Raw genomic sequence first — 17,012 nt, 5'->3', positions numbered from 1 at the left:
ATATATTTACATGCAGCAGGCTTCTGGTCTCTTAACTTTTGATATTAATAAATTAATTTTTTATTTGTTTGGGCTTTATGAACATGTACAATTAGAGAAAAAGTATTGTTTTGCAAAATGTGAAAATAGAAATTGTGCAAGCAATTTTAAATGAGAAAACATGGCCTCTGTTTTGGTTTAGGTAGTAGATGTTTATTAAATTCAAACAACATCTAAGTGTGTCATCTGGTTGTGACATTGGAGCTGTCGAAGGCATGTGTTGCTTGGGATTTTTTAAAACAAATTTTTCTCTTCAGCACTTGAACATTGGATTAGCTGAATAGTCTTAGGTATTTTTGAGATCTAAAAATAACTTTTTTTTTTTGAAAATACTTGGAAGACTCAGAACTGGAATCTGCAGAGGGAAAGAATTTCCCAAAGGACTTTTTGGTGCAAATAAACTTGTGATAGGCTTGCCCAAATCCCAGCCTGCTGATTAACTGCAGACTAACGTCACAGCCATGAAAACAGTGTTTGCTTCAATTTATGCAAATCTATAAATTGCCTTTAATTAATTTGATGTATTCCTGCTTGCAGAATTTGCTGGAAGTGTGGAACACAGAGTGTAAGGGTTCAACTACATAACGCCCATTTATGTATCATGCAAGCAATAAATCACCATAACTGAGTTTAAAAAGATGATTAGATTCCCTTTCTATATGATGAATGGCATAACATAAGCTATTGAGGGATTTAATTGTAGATATTTGCAGGAAAATTACAGAGGATTTGGAATCTTAGTTCTAAGAACAACATAAGAGTAACAGCACCTTCTTCAGAGCAAATGTTTTCTGAAATGCAGTTTCCAAATCCCAGGCAGAGAAGTGAGTCCTTGCATGTTTGACTGAGGTGCTGCTTCATGAGTGTTTTGCCCTCAGCAAACAGGCTGATCTCCAGGAAACCTCCCAAATATTGTGTGTTTGGGAGACCCAGCCAAGTCCTGTGCATGGCTACAGGGGAGTTGGTGGCTTTAGTAAATATGTCCTGAGAAGTGTTAAGTAAAAATGACTTTTTTTTTTTTCTGTCATTAGGGGAGATGCAGTTTAAAAATAGTAGCACAACTCACAGACATGTATATTTAAATTTGAGTGTAGCTGAATCTTAATAAAAAAACAAAAGAACCCCTCCCTTATCTGACTTTCATAGAACTCATAATGTGTTACTATAAACGTGTGCTTGTGGGTAATGTGATGTGTGATAGACATTGCTTCTAATTATAAAATGTCCTTAACAAAGAACTGGTCCCAGCCAAATAATGAGTCTGATTTTGTGAGTGCTGCCTTGCAAAAAGCCACATTAGTTATTCTTCAGCGTCCTTTTGGCTTTTCCCTCCCCACATCGTTTTTATGTTATTCCCTCCTCGCGTTGTTCTTTCACTCAACTGCTTCCTTTTCTGCCTCCAGGATGAGATTCTGTGCCAAATCAATGCTTCTGTCTGACTGGCTCTTTCTGGTCTATGTGTTAATGGTCTGCTGTAAATTGTTGTCCGCCTCTAGTCACCATCCCCGGGGGCACACAGGTAGGAGCTTTTAAACTCATTATGTGCTACTGAGACCAATTAATACCACTTGCAGCATGTTAGAGCCCACTTTCTAGCAATGGATAATTGATGAGGCTGTTGACAGCATGTTATAATCAGTGCAATAGGTTAAAAATACACCACCAACGAGAAAAAAAAAAAAGAGTTATTGTAAAATTTTGTGGCTTTTTTTTTCTAGTTATTTATGTACTGAAGCTCGCCAGGGGGTTTTTTGGAGTGACTTCATGACTGCTAGGACTCTGGGATTTGTTTGTGTAATTTTGCTTTATCCTTATCCAAAGACGTTCTGAGATGTATCTTTACCTTCACCCTCTTAATCCTGTCGTTATCAGCTGACTTTACAGCAGTATCATTTGCTCTGGTGGGCAATAAATCGAAGCCCTCAGACTCACGTTTGCCAGTTCTTTCACTGACTGACACAAATTCTGACCTGTGCTTAGCTCAGCCTGTGATACTCTCCTTCTTTCCCTAACTGGCATAGTGAGGAAACCAAAATCTTACATTTAAGGGGAAATTTCCCTATTGTAGTAGGGAAATACCTACCAGGCACAATGTGTCAGCATATTATAAATGTCAGAAAAAGCTCAGAACAAGCTGGATTGACTTCCAGACTGGATTTTTGTAGCAACATCTCTGGTAAGGATCATGCAGATTTCAGCTTGAAAGCAGAAAGAGATAAAGATGTACCTGTGCTAATGCAAAGGTATCTGTGGAAGACCTAAATAAAATGTGCTAAGACTGTACCACCTTTGATCCCACTAGAGAGAGGGGTAGTGTTGGAACCCTGGAAGCTGAGAATTTCAGGCTTTCTGTTCTAACAGGCACTGGCCCTCAAGAAAACACTGCATTTGACCTGAGGCCACGGAAGAGGCTTCCAAAATTGACTGATAGCACTGAGATTGTGGGTGTGTAGTTTGAATAGAAGTGCGTGATATGACAGGGTGAAAAATGTAGAGTTTAAGATTTTAGTATATAGTAATATATATAAAGCAAGAGGGAGGATTTTGGGTGTAGGTTGAGTCCTTCTTCTTCATCTTCTTCATGGTTTTGGTGGGTTTTTTTTGTAATTAGGTAGAAAAAAATCTGCATTGTGGACCACAGGTGGGTTGTTATTGGGTTAAAAGTAAAAATAATTTAGGTGTCATCTCATAATTGGTCCATTTGTGCTTAAAATACCTTGGAAAGAGAGAGTCAGCTATTTTCTACTTTGTTAGCTAGAACTCACAATTTATGAGACTGTGCTGTAGATAAGAATTAATAAACAAGTGAGTCCAAACACAAAAACTGTGTCTCTCGAGCATTTAATCCTGGCCCTAACAAAAAAAGGAGATAACAACCACACAGGGTAAGGTAACAAAAATACCCCCTGTCAGTGCTGCTTTTCAGGAGAGGCCAAAATTCTGGCTGCAAAGCTCCACAATGTCTCTGTGTTTTCAGCACCATGGTCAGCTGCACTCTGACTTGGGGGTTTGCGCAAGTGTTGCTCCTTGTGATGTGGCTCTATTTTTAAATTAGGTGTTAGTCCTCAAATCCATATGAAATACTCTTAGCTCTGAGCCAGACTCTTGTGGGTCCAGGTCTAATGTTAGCATCCACTCCCCTCAGGGCTGGGAAGGGAGGATGCATTTGGTAGAGGGTCCATCCTCCAGAAGAGACGAACTATTGATCTCTTTCCTGGCTGCTTCCAGTGGTTGTCTAGGTGGGAGCTGAAGGCTCCTCCTGTGGTCACCAAAATATCTTCAGAGCTGGCAAGCAGGACTGGCTGACCTGCACGTAGCTGCTGTGCCTCTGAGAGCTCCAAAACCTCCTCCTTGCCTTCCCCCACCACCAGCTCTGCTTTCCCTGGCTGTGCAACACTTGTGTTTGCTATAAAATACAGTTTTTGGAGAGTAAGTGCATTATGAGGCAAAAGCCTAAGGAGTGATTCCAGTGAGTGCAGTGGTAGAGGATGACCCATGTTGCTGCTTTGTTCTGGGAATTAGTTGTATCACTTCCATGAGGAAGGGGGTCTGTGCACAATCACGAGTTAATAGCAGAGCATTTTGGAGCTGACTCTGCAGAAAAACCTGGAGAAGACCTTTCTGCACTTTGTGTCATTTGGGGAGTGGTCTTGTCTGGAGAAATTTTATTTTTGCCCGTTCCAGATGGACTTTGCCTGTGTGCCTAAGGGAAATACCTGCAATAAGGCAGCAGTGATCTTGTGTTGTGGGCTTGTATGATGAACACAGTGTATTATGTAAATCATGGCAATATTTTTTACACAAAATTTCAGAATGCTTGAGACCATACCTTAAGCTGACACCAGGAATTCTTTCAGTCGTTTCAAAGAGGTACCACAAACACAGTCAAGTTGCTCAACTTTAAGCAAATTTGTGTGCTGTGATTTCTCTGGTGAGCTAAAAGAAGGTTCTGCTCCTCATCAATAGCTTGGTCCAGCTGTGGGGCTGTTTTTCAAATGGGCACCCTTGAAGCTGGAGCCTTCATGCACGTTTTTAGACTGTGGTGTCCTGTCCTTCCCTAAATGTGAGTTTCCTTCCTCTGTACACTTGAAGTGACCCTCATCCCACTTTATTCCATATGGCAGATGAAGCAGTGATTCCATTTTTGATTCCTCAACTCCCTCCATCTGACTCTTGGCACCACAGAGGGTTTAGGGGTCTCTCCTCAAGGCACCTGCATTTTCCAGCCTCGTCTTATCTTTGCTGCTTGACACAACACATGGATTGACCTTCTAATGGATAATCAAATCTCTGATGGAATCTATTATGTGAGCAAGGTGCTGCCTTGTTCATCAAGAAAGCAAATAATTCAGAGCTTTTAGCAGAGCCTGTTTTGTGGAAAGCAAATAATTAGCCTCATTTATTTCGTACAAATTAGCACGTTCGTGGATAGCAATTGAGATAAAATTTTTGCAGTCAATAGGCAGCATTCACATTTTTCAAAGTAGAATGTCCTGAAGCACATTAGAGGAATGATTCCAAGCTTTGGGTTCAGCAAAGGCTTTGTCCTTTAGGTCCAGCAGCTGTCACCTGACAGGTCCCTGCTGGGCTGGGAGGCAGGAGGTGCCCAGCCTGGGATGCTTTGGGAGGAACTGGTTTTTCAGAACAGGTTGTGTTTGCTCCTGGCAATCAATGTGTTTCAAGTGATTTACTTGACATCATCAGCACCTTTAAATAAATATGTACTTGCTACAGCCAAGAAACTTTATTAACTAAGAGCAGACAGAAGAATTTAGGATGAAAAGTGGGAGTCGACTTTTTCTTTTCAAAATACTGCCATTTTTAAGGAGCCTAATGTGGGAAAACGCAATTATTGACCTCGGTCATGCTGGATGGTGCCTGAATAAATGACATATGACAGCTGTCTGCCCTATTCAGGCAGGGACAGAAACTGGATTTTATGGACCCAATAACTATCCTTCTGAAAAGTGGGAGAGAATGGCATTGAGAGATCCCTTTGACAATGGAGGCCTCTTCACTGTATTGAAGTGTAAGAGAGACCTGCCTCTTTCTGGCTCTGTGAAATATTCCCCACCATCAAATACCTGTCAGGGGAGAGACTGTTCAATCCTGCAAGCCAATCCTGCCTTTGGAGCAGTTTGGATCTTGAATCCATCTTGGAGGCCACAACCTGGTTTTCATTGGAGCACTGTCATTGCTCTGACTGACTGAGTCAAAAGGCAAAAGGTGGAGGAGAGATTTTCCTTCTCATCACCGTTAGGTCATCGAAGATGCTGCTTGTGCAGATTATTTTGGCACTCTTTGTTTATCTGTGTGAAGAAACATGAGAATGTTCATCTGGCTTTGTTGCTGTGAATACCCTTCTGAAGAGTTTCTCTTTTTCCCTGACAATAACTAAGGGAACTATAAGCACCAATTTTACTTAAAAAAACCCCCCAAAAACAACTGGGCAGTATTTCAGGCTCTTGAGTACATAATACCAATATAATGATCAATTCCATGCTGTGCAGGATGAAGCAACATACATTCAGTACCAGAAAAGATTTGTTTCCACCTCACTGCTCTAAGTCACAAATGAAGAAGCATTGAAAAGACATTTTGTCAGGTCAGCTCATGTGAGGGCTGGCCCTGCAGACCCTGGGCTGGCACAGCCAGCTGAGCAGTTTCTGTCATGAGTTACTGGTGTAGCCTGGCTTTTTTGAGACTCTTTTACGTGATGATGCTCACCTGAAGTGCTTCCAGCTTTGCTGAAGGGTCTAAACTTTTGGGCAGGATGTTCCACATCAACTGCAGTTTTTCACAACTTCGAGGACTTCTCTTTTCTACTTTCAGGGCTTTATGGACAGACTCTGTCCCCACTGGAGTCAGAGGAAAAATTATTTACTTACAAAGACTCCAGGATTTAATCTTCTTAAAGGAGAGCTGAAAAATGCAGCTTTCAAGAATATTTCAATATTCAAGGAATATTTCTGCTTTCAAGAAAACAGGGACAACCCATGCTGCTCGCTCTCCCGTTATTTTGGGACTGGAGCATCCTTTTTCCTGGCAGTGCTGTTGAGCATCCATGAGGTGGATTCCCATTTCCAGCAGAGGGCCCTGCAAGGCTGTGGAAGAGGCTCCAGCACTCAGCCACTGCTGCCTTCCTCCTGATTTAAACCCCAGTTCTGCATTTTGCTAACTAGAATTATGAGTCCTCTGTATTTCCACGGGTCAGACATGGTTACTGCACAATAAGCTTTAGCCCTTTGCTCTGTTTAACTCCTTTTATGTCTTAATGTTTTATTCAGTGTGCTATTTATGTGGTTTATTACCCAGCTTCTAAATATAGGGGAGCTACAATATACAACCATGACTGTAATCTCTTCAGGTAATAAGGTAGGGAAGGCAATTCACCTGAGAAATAGGTTCCCTTTAAGACAAAAAGGAGCAGAATTCTCTGTGTGAAATTTGCTGGTTTACTTATTTTGGAGGAGAAAAAAGCATAAGAAATATTTATTTTCTTTATTTTTTTCCCTTAAATAGCAATGAGAGCTTTTAATATATGTGACAGACTTTGACAATGACTTCAAATTAGATGCATAGCTGTGTTACCAGTAAATAATAATTCAGTGTTGATTTACTCTTTTATAGGGTAAAATGTAGCTCCTGGTGTCATTTTCCATGAATGTGCACCTTAACTGCACGAAATGTGATTGCATGTGAAAAGATTTGTGTATTCCTGGGAATTGAGGGGTGGGCGGGGGAGGATTACAGACAGACTGGTAAACGTGCAGGTTTATGTATCAAATGTCATTGTTTCAAAGTGTGTGTGGGGGAATTCTGTGATAAAAAGAAGACAGTTTCATTTAATACAAATGGCCAAGCCCAGTGTGTCACACTGTACAGCAGAGGCTGATACCAAGCTCTTTCCTGCAGTATCAAAGTGACCTTATTTTAAAGCCACTGGGGCTTGCGGAAATATTGTCTTTATTTTATTCATTTTACATTGACACTATCATTTTTTTTTTTTTTACATAGCTGCCACCTGCTGTAAATGATAATCTTTATATTCCATTGACCAAAACTCTAACCAGGAAAGCTTTCTTTACTCTGTGTCTTTTCTTTTAAATCTACTTCTCCCAAACTTAGATCTGATAACAGAAGAAAATATTACATTACAAATGGATAGTCTTGTGCTATCTTGTGCAGAAAGAAATGGTTGGATGAGAGTAAATCCACAAATAGAATGGAAAAGATCTTGTCCTTGGGGTTCACAACAAAAAGCAGCACATGCTCTGTTCTGGGTTTACATGGAGGTCAACACACTGAGTCCTTGGGAGGATGGATGCCAGAGTGATGAAGGCAAGAGATTGAGATGTAAAGGACTTGCATCGAGTTCCTTGCTCTGAAATGATTAAAAGACCTGCCTAAGATGAAGCCCTGACCCCACTGAAGTGGGAGTTTGTGATTCTTCTGTGATTTAGTTTCCAGCCCACTCCGGATATGTCTCAGCAGAAAAGTGAAACTTCATAGTTATGATTTTATTAAAGCTTAAAGCAGTCATTCTCACAGAAGTCACCATTCAGTGCTTGCCAAATCACTGCCATTTTGAAGGATGGGAACTGTTTTAGGGCCTGTTCTTCTATTGATCACCACATCTGTGCTCACTGACTGGGCTGCATTGCCACAGCCAGGCAGTTACATGGATTGTGACAACAAGGCAGAGCCTGCCCCAGACTAAAGTCCCATTTTAACCTGATTGTAAGGCCTTTCTTCCCAAATGGGTGGCTGCACAAGCTTGAATAAATGTCCATGGAAATGGGAAGCAGTTTCTGGTGATTTAGGCTGTCTGGTTTTGTCAGTGCTATCTGATGAAGTTTGGTTTAGGGGCAGCCTGGGGAGGGCTGGCTCTCCATGGTGGCTTTTGTTTGCCCCCTTGGCTGTGGGTGGGTATAAAATATTCACCTGGTATTTAAGAGCAGGAAATGTGTTCTCATCTTTGGCTGTAGCATCAAACATGTCCCCCCCGTGCCTGGTCCAGTCAGACTCCAAGAAGTGCCCAGCTCTGCTCCTGTGCCAAGCCTGGTGTTTTCCCCTCCAGAGAAATGCTCCTTGACTTCAACTTTGAAAGTTTGTGGTGTTGATGTGCCTGATTTCAAGGACATATTTGAGCAAGCATTTCTTCTTGAAAACCAAAAAGCATTTAATTAATAATGGAAGAACCTGGAGATGGAATTTTTTTTTTTTTTTTTTTTTTCTTTTTTTTTTTTTTGACTAACATTTAAGTGTTTTGTTGGCAGAGCACCTGGGAGCTGCTGGTAGCTCTTTGCTGCAGCTGTTTTTCACTGTTTGGCAGCATTCTTGCATTCCTTCAGGAGAGTGACAACTGATAGCAGACAATGGATTCTAAATCAGGAGATTAAAGATGTCTTGTAGGCTTCAGCAGGGTAATCTCTCCTCATCACACTGGAGATGGAAGCTACACCTGACATTCATTATCTTCCAGTGTGGCAATCCTTAACAATACCTCCAGAAATGCCAGAAGTTATGAGTGGAAAATTCTAGGATCAACAGTTCTCTTACTTAGTGTTTGGTCTGCCTTAATTTATTTATTTCCTTTCTTTATTTCCACCTATTTTTTCTCCTTATGGATATCATCCATATGCCTTGCAGTCCATGAATGGTCACTAGTCTTTTGATTTATGTTATTTGGAGAAATAATGACCAGGTAAACATGAGGCAAGATTTCTTGTAGCTTTATTTCCTGCTTCCTGACACCAGTTCTGCTTTATACCTGTGTTTCCTTCGAGTAGCATCTCGAGATGCAGTGAATATTTTGGAATAAGCAGATTTCTTTTGATGCCTCTTTTTTTTTTGCACAAACTGTTGCAAATTAGCTGGGGTGGAATGGCAGGATCTGTGTTTAGCAGACCTGGGGTGTGTTAACAGCTGTTTGTAGGGTGTTACATCATGCTGGCTGTTTTTTTCCTGATAGCAAAAACGAAATTGAAAGTGATTGTAAAGCAAAAATCTCAACCTACCAAGGCAGTCTTTTGGGTTAATTTTATTTTCAGATTGGGTGTAAAACCTTAAAGCATCTTTTGTGTTCTGTATATCCCTTCTACAGCTGCCTTTCCTTACTTAGGAAATTTCAGGAGGCTGATGAGGAGCAGACACAGACCTTCCTCATTTGTTGTGTCCCTGGATTGTCTCTGGATGGGACATGAAGCCTCTCCTGACTTGCCATGTTGAGGAGATGCCCTTTCCAGAGGAGATCAAACAGGAAGATCTTAAGACTGTTTGTCAGCACTGACGCTTGCTTCTAAATTTTCTCAGATTTGTCTTTAGAAAACATAATTTATTGACAATAATAAAATCAAGTCAGAATACAACTTGAGAAAAGAGCATATGATGTAAGTTGGCTTAACTCACCCCAGCAACACAAATGTCTGACATAAATTGTCTGGCTATGCTGATGATTTCTGTGCACTGAGGAGTCCTTTCAGAAGATGCTGCTATTCTTCCAACTGGAAAAAATAAAGCAAAACCAAACCAACAACAACACCGCCCCCCTCCTCCCCAAAAAAACCCCAAACAACAAACCCAACCCAAACCCCCCCCACAAAAACAAAATCACAAAACCTCCCTAAACCTCAAAAACAAACAAACAACCCCCCAAAACCCCACCAAAACCAAATAAAAACAAAAAAAACAACAAACAAACAAACAAACACAAACAAACAAACAAAACCCCAAAAACAAACCAAACCAAAACAAAAGCCCAAAAACCACAAAAAAGCAAAACACCCCCCACCCCAAACAAAAACAACCAAACCAACCAAAATTAAGTCAAATGAAATTTCTCATCTAAAAGAGTTTGAATGCAGAAAGAGGTCCTTGCTGTTGTGTTCTCTACATGCACCTATTGGAGTATGCACTGTTGTGTCAATGAGAAAAAAAATGTAGCTGATAATTTTATTTTCAGTATTTCTAAATGTACATTGTTAAAAAAAGTCTGATTGTTCCGCTGGTTGTTTTTTAGGATTGTCACTTGCTTGTCTGGGTGTCCAACTCTGTTTGTTTGTAGGACTGGCTGCTGACAATAGAGTTTAATAATTTACTTGCCCAGGGTTAATTTTTCAGCTTTTGTTCTTCTTCCAAGCTTTCAGAAATATGGAGACAATATAATGGGTTTTATTATCAGACCTATGTTCAATGTTGTTTGCTGTTTGAATTATATAGAAAAAAGCAATAGTTTGATATTTCATTTAGAAATCTGTGACAGATGGGCTTTTTTTCTCCCCCCGCCACACACTATTTTTAACATTTTATTTGGAAATATAAAAGACCCCACAACTTTGTGTTGATGTTCTTTAGAAATGGAGGAAAACTGCTGCCCTCAGCAAAATGCAATTTACTGCAAGGGATGCCACAGTCCCCAAACAAGGAGCCAAGATAATTAGTCTGCAACTGACAAATAAGTCTGCTATGCTAATGTAATGAAACATCCTTTTATCAGACTGCATCACATGGTAGTTTGTGCCAAGCTAGAGAGAAAAGAGAGTTTACTCTGAAAACATGTCCTCTTCTGGGGCAACAAATCTAATCCAGTAGTGACTGTGAAGGATTTTTCCTGACCCTTGCCCAGTATCAAGGGATTTGGATTGACTGAATTCTGGATCAAACTCAAAACCTGAGTAGGGCTTTTTTTGCAAAATCATTTCCATTTTTCTTTGGGCTGTAGCAAGAACAGCATCAAAGCAGCATTAAAAAGAACTATGGCTGCAGAAGGACCAGTTTACCAGGGAATAAAGGTGATTCAGCATTTTTTCTGTATCGCCTCTCCAAAAAGGAGAAATGTCTTTGCCCCAAATTCTGCAGCCTAAATAAACAGTGTTCTGCTGGGGTGACTCCTCTGGCAGCCAAATCAAAGCCATAGAAGGTGTTTGTCAGCCACATGAACTGCTCTACAAAGGAAGTGTGGTTATTTTCAATTATGAGATGGGGGATGAAACCCTTGTGTGAGTGGTGAACATTTCCATGACTTGGGAACCAACAGCTCTCAGCTGCAGAACAGAGCCTGGGGTCAGGTTTAGATTATATTGCCTGGGGCTTGGTGGCTGGGCTGTGATTTATGCAAACAACACACTTAAATTGTACCTGTCAGAGCTGGCAAGTGACTGGGGAGCTCCTTCCCAAACTTATTTCCAGCATTTCTCAGTCCAGAGTCTGTGAGCTGACTTGGTCAAAAGGCACTGCAAAGAAAGGACATTTATTCTTATTTATTAACTTTTGCTCCCTATATTTTTTTTTGGTGAAATATGACATGACCTTTCAGTCTGAGATCTGTTAGATGAGAAATATTATTAGCAGAGTCACTCCTTGACCAAGGGAAAACTGGCTGTTGTGCAGTGATGAATTCAGTCAGGGGACAAGCAGTGGAGAGATGTCTGGTTTGTGGGAGCTCAGCAGATGGTTGTGCTGAGTGGATATTGCTAATTGCCACTGCTCTTATATTAGTGTGGTGAGTAGGAACTGGTTTGTTACTTGGCTTTGTGGGGATGGGGAGAGAAGAAATGAGCTCTTTGTGTCTCAGGTGAGTGAGGTGAGAGCACAGGCATTGTGCAGCCATTGGCTGACCCTCGTTCCATGCAGTGTGAAGCACAGGTAACACCAAGGTACCTGGAGCTGAGGGACAGCATGTGCTGGCCTCCAGCAGGGAAGGAGTCATTGATGTTATAACACACTGCAAATAAAGCATTAAACAAAGTAATTCTGGATTTGAACAGAAATTGGCGTGAAAATCACCAGGATGAACACCGTGCTTCAGTAAGAGTGTGTGTAAAAACAGCATCCAATTGCAAAGTGCTCTCTGGGGCAATGAGAGATACTCAGTCTTTTTTTGCATAAATCTGATGACTTAAGCTATCTGCTTTGTGAAAGGACTGTGTAATAGAGTGAACAGGACGTGAGGCTTCAAGGAAGAAGAAAGGCAGAAATCCCTTTCAGAGGAGACAGGATCTCATGATGTCATTGAGCACTTGATAAGCCAATTGAAATTCAAAAATCACATTTAAATTTCTGAATGATGAAACGAGAGGGAGATAAATAGGTCGGCACTAATGATTACATAACCTCTTGACTAGTATCAAATAAGATATTTTACATTTTCAGTTAAGTCTGAGCTCCTGTATCCAAACAAGTGCTGAACTTTAAAATGCAGCTGAGAAGTAACATGGTAGAAATGTGCAAAGCTGAGTTTATTCTTCATGTTAGGTGCTGTGCAAGTCTTGTTAGTAGGGGTATGTGAATTATCAGGGATTTAATGCTACAGTTAACTTTTTAAAGAGGTAAATAGGCTTATTGTGTTTTGGTATAGAGATATATCAAGTAAATTTCTTTATTGACAGAACACAGCTATCCTAGATGAGTCCTCCTGAAATGAAGCACTGGGAATGTCCTGGGCTGGGTGTCTCACTCAGACATAGCTGAACTGAACATGTGGCAGCAAATCAAGGCAGAACCCCTGCAGGTTCTCTCCAAAAGCTACCTTGGTGCAATGTACAGCCTGTAATCACAGGGCAGCCCTGGCTTTTGCCCGTGACTCCAGTAAAGTGTTTTTTACAGCACTCAGGATTTTCTGGGGAGTGAAGGAGTTCTGGCTGTGCCCCTGCTGTTCTGGAAGTTTGAGTGTACAGGGAGGACAACGTGTCAGGCCTTCTAACTGTTACAAAACCCCCAAGATAACCAAACCAGGTGAAATGTGGATTATGATTCTCCCATTCCGCCAGTGGTGTAGTTGAATATCAGGCACTGGTAAGTGTTGTTTATCAGTCACAGTTCACCTGTTTCCTCCCATACACCAAAAATAAAGCATCATCCCCTTCTTTGTTGACTGCTACACCACTGCTGCTCTTTGGGAGAATTCTGTGTTGTGGGATTTAAAGATGGGCTAAATTAAAAGTGGATAGAGGATCATTTAATGTTTCTTATAGCAATTTTACAGGAAATATGAAGGTATGAAAAATACAGAGAATGACACTTGTCCCTCTGTCTCAGCAGCATCTCACAGAGCAAAATACTGATTGTGCAGCTAAACTGCTGAGGAAAGTCTTGTGTTTTCCTCTTTTCTGGTCCCAGGTCAGCCACTTTCCTCCTCCTTCCCTCCCACTCCTTGATTTGGATGGGTTTGTGCCATTGATGTCTTGCTGTAGAGTCCTGTTATCATCAGACATTTACCTTCTTCATAAATTGCCCTGTAGACAGTACCCTAAAAATTTGACTTGGCTTTAAATTGTTGTCACTGTCTCTGCCTCATCATCCATGAGTAATGATGTTGATAATGAAAATGTTGTGCTATCATTTACAAATTCTTAGCCCCTCTGTTATCTATGAGGAGATGATAAGGAGATAGCAGAATATCAAAGTCTCATTTTGCTCTACATGTATTCTGAGCTCCCAAGTACTGAAACAAGGCAGATGCAGGCTCTTAAAGCTAGATTTAACAAGATATTTAGATACCTATCACAGCAGATTAGCAGCCAGGAGGATTTTTTAAGTGGGTTTAGTGCAAGGTATGTGCTGAACTTCCATTTTCAGTGCAATGAAATTCTAGATGTGAAGTCTTGGAGTTTGTGCTTGTATAAGATAGATAAGATCCTGCATGTTTCAAAGCTCTGAGTAACCATTCCTCTCTGAGCTCCAGCATCTCAAACCAGCTAAAGAGCTGAAGGATCAGAGTGGATGGAGCCCATGGAGTGATTTCTCAGGCAGCACCAGGAGCGAGTCCGGGCAGGAGGCGCCTCTTTTATCCTCATGCAGAAGGAGCAGGACTCCTACAGCGGCTTCTCATTCAGCCCCTGCTTTATTTCCCTTTCTCTGCGGACTCCAGCCTCGCTGGGCATTGGCGGGGAGGGGCAGGAGGAGCATCCCTGTGCCCTGTGCCTCTCCCTGGTCCCTGCAGAGCCGCCCCGCTGGATGGCAGCAGCGCCACAGCCAAGGGGGTCCCACCCCGAGCATCTCCTCCCACATTTCCACGGGGTTTTCTCCCTAATTAATCTTTTATTTGCTCCTCCGTGTCCAGGAGAGGCAAAGCTCGGTGTCTAGTTCCTACACGGGTGTTGCTGGTCCAGATTTTCCAAGGTCAGGGGGCAAGGTCAGCCGGTGACCTGTCCCTGTGTAGGTGACACCCAGCCCAGCCCAGCCCTGCCCTGCCCTGCCCAGCCCTGCCCGCTGCTTGTCAGGCACATCTCGACCTGGGAAGGGAAAGGAAATTGTGCCTGAGCTGTTGGGAATGATGGAACAGGAAAGACTTATGGATATGATTGTCTGGTAAAAAATACTGCAGATGTAAAACCTGTGAGTGAAATAGAAATGAAAGCTAGTTTTGAGATGTAGGCATGGCAGGCAGGAAAACAGTGATTAGCTGAAGATGGGTTGAAAGACAGGAAAACAAAAGGACTCAAGAATGTAGCCCTTCCACCCTGCCAAAGGTATCAGGGAGAAAACAGATAAGAAAAGTGGTCTATAGAGTTTAGAATATAAAATGACATGATAATATAGTAGTTTTTATAGGCTGCATGTAAAGTTTGTAGGTTTTGTATCTTGCACGGGTTGGTCAGTGTAAATTAGAATATTCAACACAAAAAGAGATATAATGTATTGCTACAGGGTGATCGCTCTCTCCTTTTTCCCCCGCTCTCTTCTCTCTTACCTCACTTGCTCTCTCTTACCTCTCTCTCCCTCTCTTGCTCCTGCTTTCTCCCCACACTTTTCCCCTGCTCTTACCCCGTTTTTACCCCTTATATCTCTTCTATCTCTCTCTCTCCCCATTCTCTCTTTAGGGCTTTGCTCCAGCCCAGGCTGGTGGCTGAAGGCAAAGCCCTCTTTACCCACAACCCTTGTAATAAAACCACATTTCTCTAGAACATCTCAGCTCTGCAAAGTTCCTTGTCCCAACCATCCACGGAAAATACTACACTGAGCGTTTCCTTTCCAAGTTTTATTAGGCTGTATCAACAGCAATTAAAACAGGCAGGTATTTACTGCCTGATAGTGCTGACAAATAATTTAATTTTGCACTGCTTAAAAAATGATCCTCATCTTAGCAGGCTTTGTAATTAGGTTTGACCTTGAGCAGTCCCACATTCCTCATGTTGGTGTCCTCGTGTTAGAAGCCGTATCTGAGTTTCTGAGTCTATTTAAAATGTAAATTATGTTTGTTAAAATTTGTAACAACATCTTGTATAGCACGGAGATGTTCAGCATTGATGTTGTAAAGGTACATAATAACTAAATGTTTCATAGCCAAATGTCATGATTTTATGCTGAGTGCTCGGACCTGCAATACTTTATATGTGTGCCAGTATTTAAATGAGATCCATCTCACCTCCAAGGCTAACAATCTATTAGGGTGAAAGTGTGGGCAGTTCACCTCAGTGTCACTGCTGTATTTTTTAGCTATTTGTGTGTGGACTCTGTACTGTGAGAGAAAATGTATCTTGCTGTCAGCTACAGTATTTACTAATTAGCCAAGAGCAGTTTTAAAAAATGCATTGACTCTCAACATTTGGTTGCAAGAGACCAGATGTTAAAAATTTAAAAGCTCTGTTTTGTCGATTGAAGTTCAGGCTCTACCTAGATACCCAAAATGTTACTACCATTTGAATTTCAATTTTCGTGGGACTTTCTCATGTTGAAGAGAGACCCTTAACTGTACAAATCTCTATTTTAGGAAATATCACACCTGGTTTCTTTGGAGGTGGTTCTGAGTTCAAGAGAAAATACTTGTGTTTACTGGGGTGTGAATATGGCATTAAGTGGTTGCAATAAGGATAGTGCTATTTGTTACAAGCAGGAAATGTGAGATCAGAACAGACTATTTCCCTAGAACAGCAGGGCTGTAAATGCTGAATTATTAACAGTAAATCCCCAGTATTTCCTTTTGGATATGTAGAATGGACTTAATCCCAGCCACAGGTCTTTGTGATGGTTTTAGGCAAGAATATGGAGACAAAGAAGTGAGGAAAATTGCTAGATGGAAAAAAAACCGCAAGCTTGGAGCTGGTACAGACTTGACCTCTGTTACAGCCCTTAATCTTGGAATGAAACAAGATTTTGGCAACTTGTTCACTTCCTTCTGAACTTGCTTGCAGATATAGTGACACAAAACTGTTTCAAACTTATCAACACCGGCACTGGCTGAATGTATTATCTGATGCTGCACTATGGAAATTGAGGCTGCTTGATTTACATGACTCTCCCAGCTGTTGGATTTATCTGGTTGGCTTAAAAGCCTAAAGGAAAAATTGCTTTGAAGGAGAATTTTTTAAAAGTAAAGAGGTCCCTCAGTTAGGGTTAATTGTGCCATCCAGGGAAGAAATCTCATTAGCATTATTAATCTAGGTCTGTGCCTGGCCCTGTGGGACAGTGCTGTGTATGCTCCAGGTGACAGGAGATGGAATATCCATGGAGAGGACAGAACAGCTCTAGCTGGCAGACATATAAAATAATCCATATGAAACTCAGGAGTTTTAGGGGAGTTTGGAAGTTTTAAGGGCACAGCTTAGAAGTGTACTGGGATTTGGTTCTGTACATTCATTATGAAACGATAGAGTGCAATCAAGAGATTATTTAGGCAGTGGTGTAGACAGGCTGCTGTTAAATTCATCCTGATACTGGTGTCTTGTTCCAAGTGTTGGAGTTGGCTACAGGTGATGAGATCAATATTTTGTTTCTGTCCTAAGCAAGTTATTTCTTCTCTTTAGTTGGTTCCGTTTCAATTTGCTCTTGTTTATTATGATATTTGTCAGTCCAACAGTCCAGCATGTTCTGAATTAATTATGAAATGCTTCAGAGTAAATAGAACTGTGACTGCAGAGAACAGGAAATTGGTGTGGTTTGCTGAGTTTAGTGAGACTCTGTATTTCACAGTGCTTTCCTAAAGGGGAACCAAGTGTGCACCTTGAATTTCAAACCCTTCTTAACCCTGAAGG

The 17,012-nt window shown here is 41.3% G+C and overlaps 1 protein-coding gene across 1 annotated transcript in view; it reads left to right on the top strand.

The window, feature by feature from the left end:
• TAFA4 (TAFA chemokine like family member 4) overlaps window positions 1–17,012 on the top strand; it is a gene marked incomplete at its 3' end in the record, with an annotated part of 69,400 nt that overhangs the window by 26,299 nt on the left and 26,089 nt on the right. Inside the window, exon 3 of the mRNA XM_083869285.1 lies at window positions 1,443–1,558. Within this exon, the coding sequence (XP_083725411.1) occupies window positions 1,443–1,558 (116 nt within the window). The remainder of the gene's footprint in view (window positions 1–1,442; window positions 1,559–17,012) is intronic.

Source organism: Zosterops lateralis (assembly GCF_965231275.1).
Source record: "Zosterops lateralis genome assembly, chromosome: 11".
Taxonomy (NCBI): Eukaryota; Metazoa; Chordata; class Aves; order Passeriformes; family Zosteropidae; genus Zosterops; species Zosterops lateralis.
The sequence above is the reverse complement of the archived record's forward strand: the minus strand, read 5'-3'. Positions and strand labels throughout refer to the sequence as shown.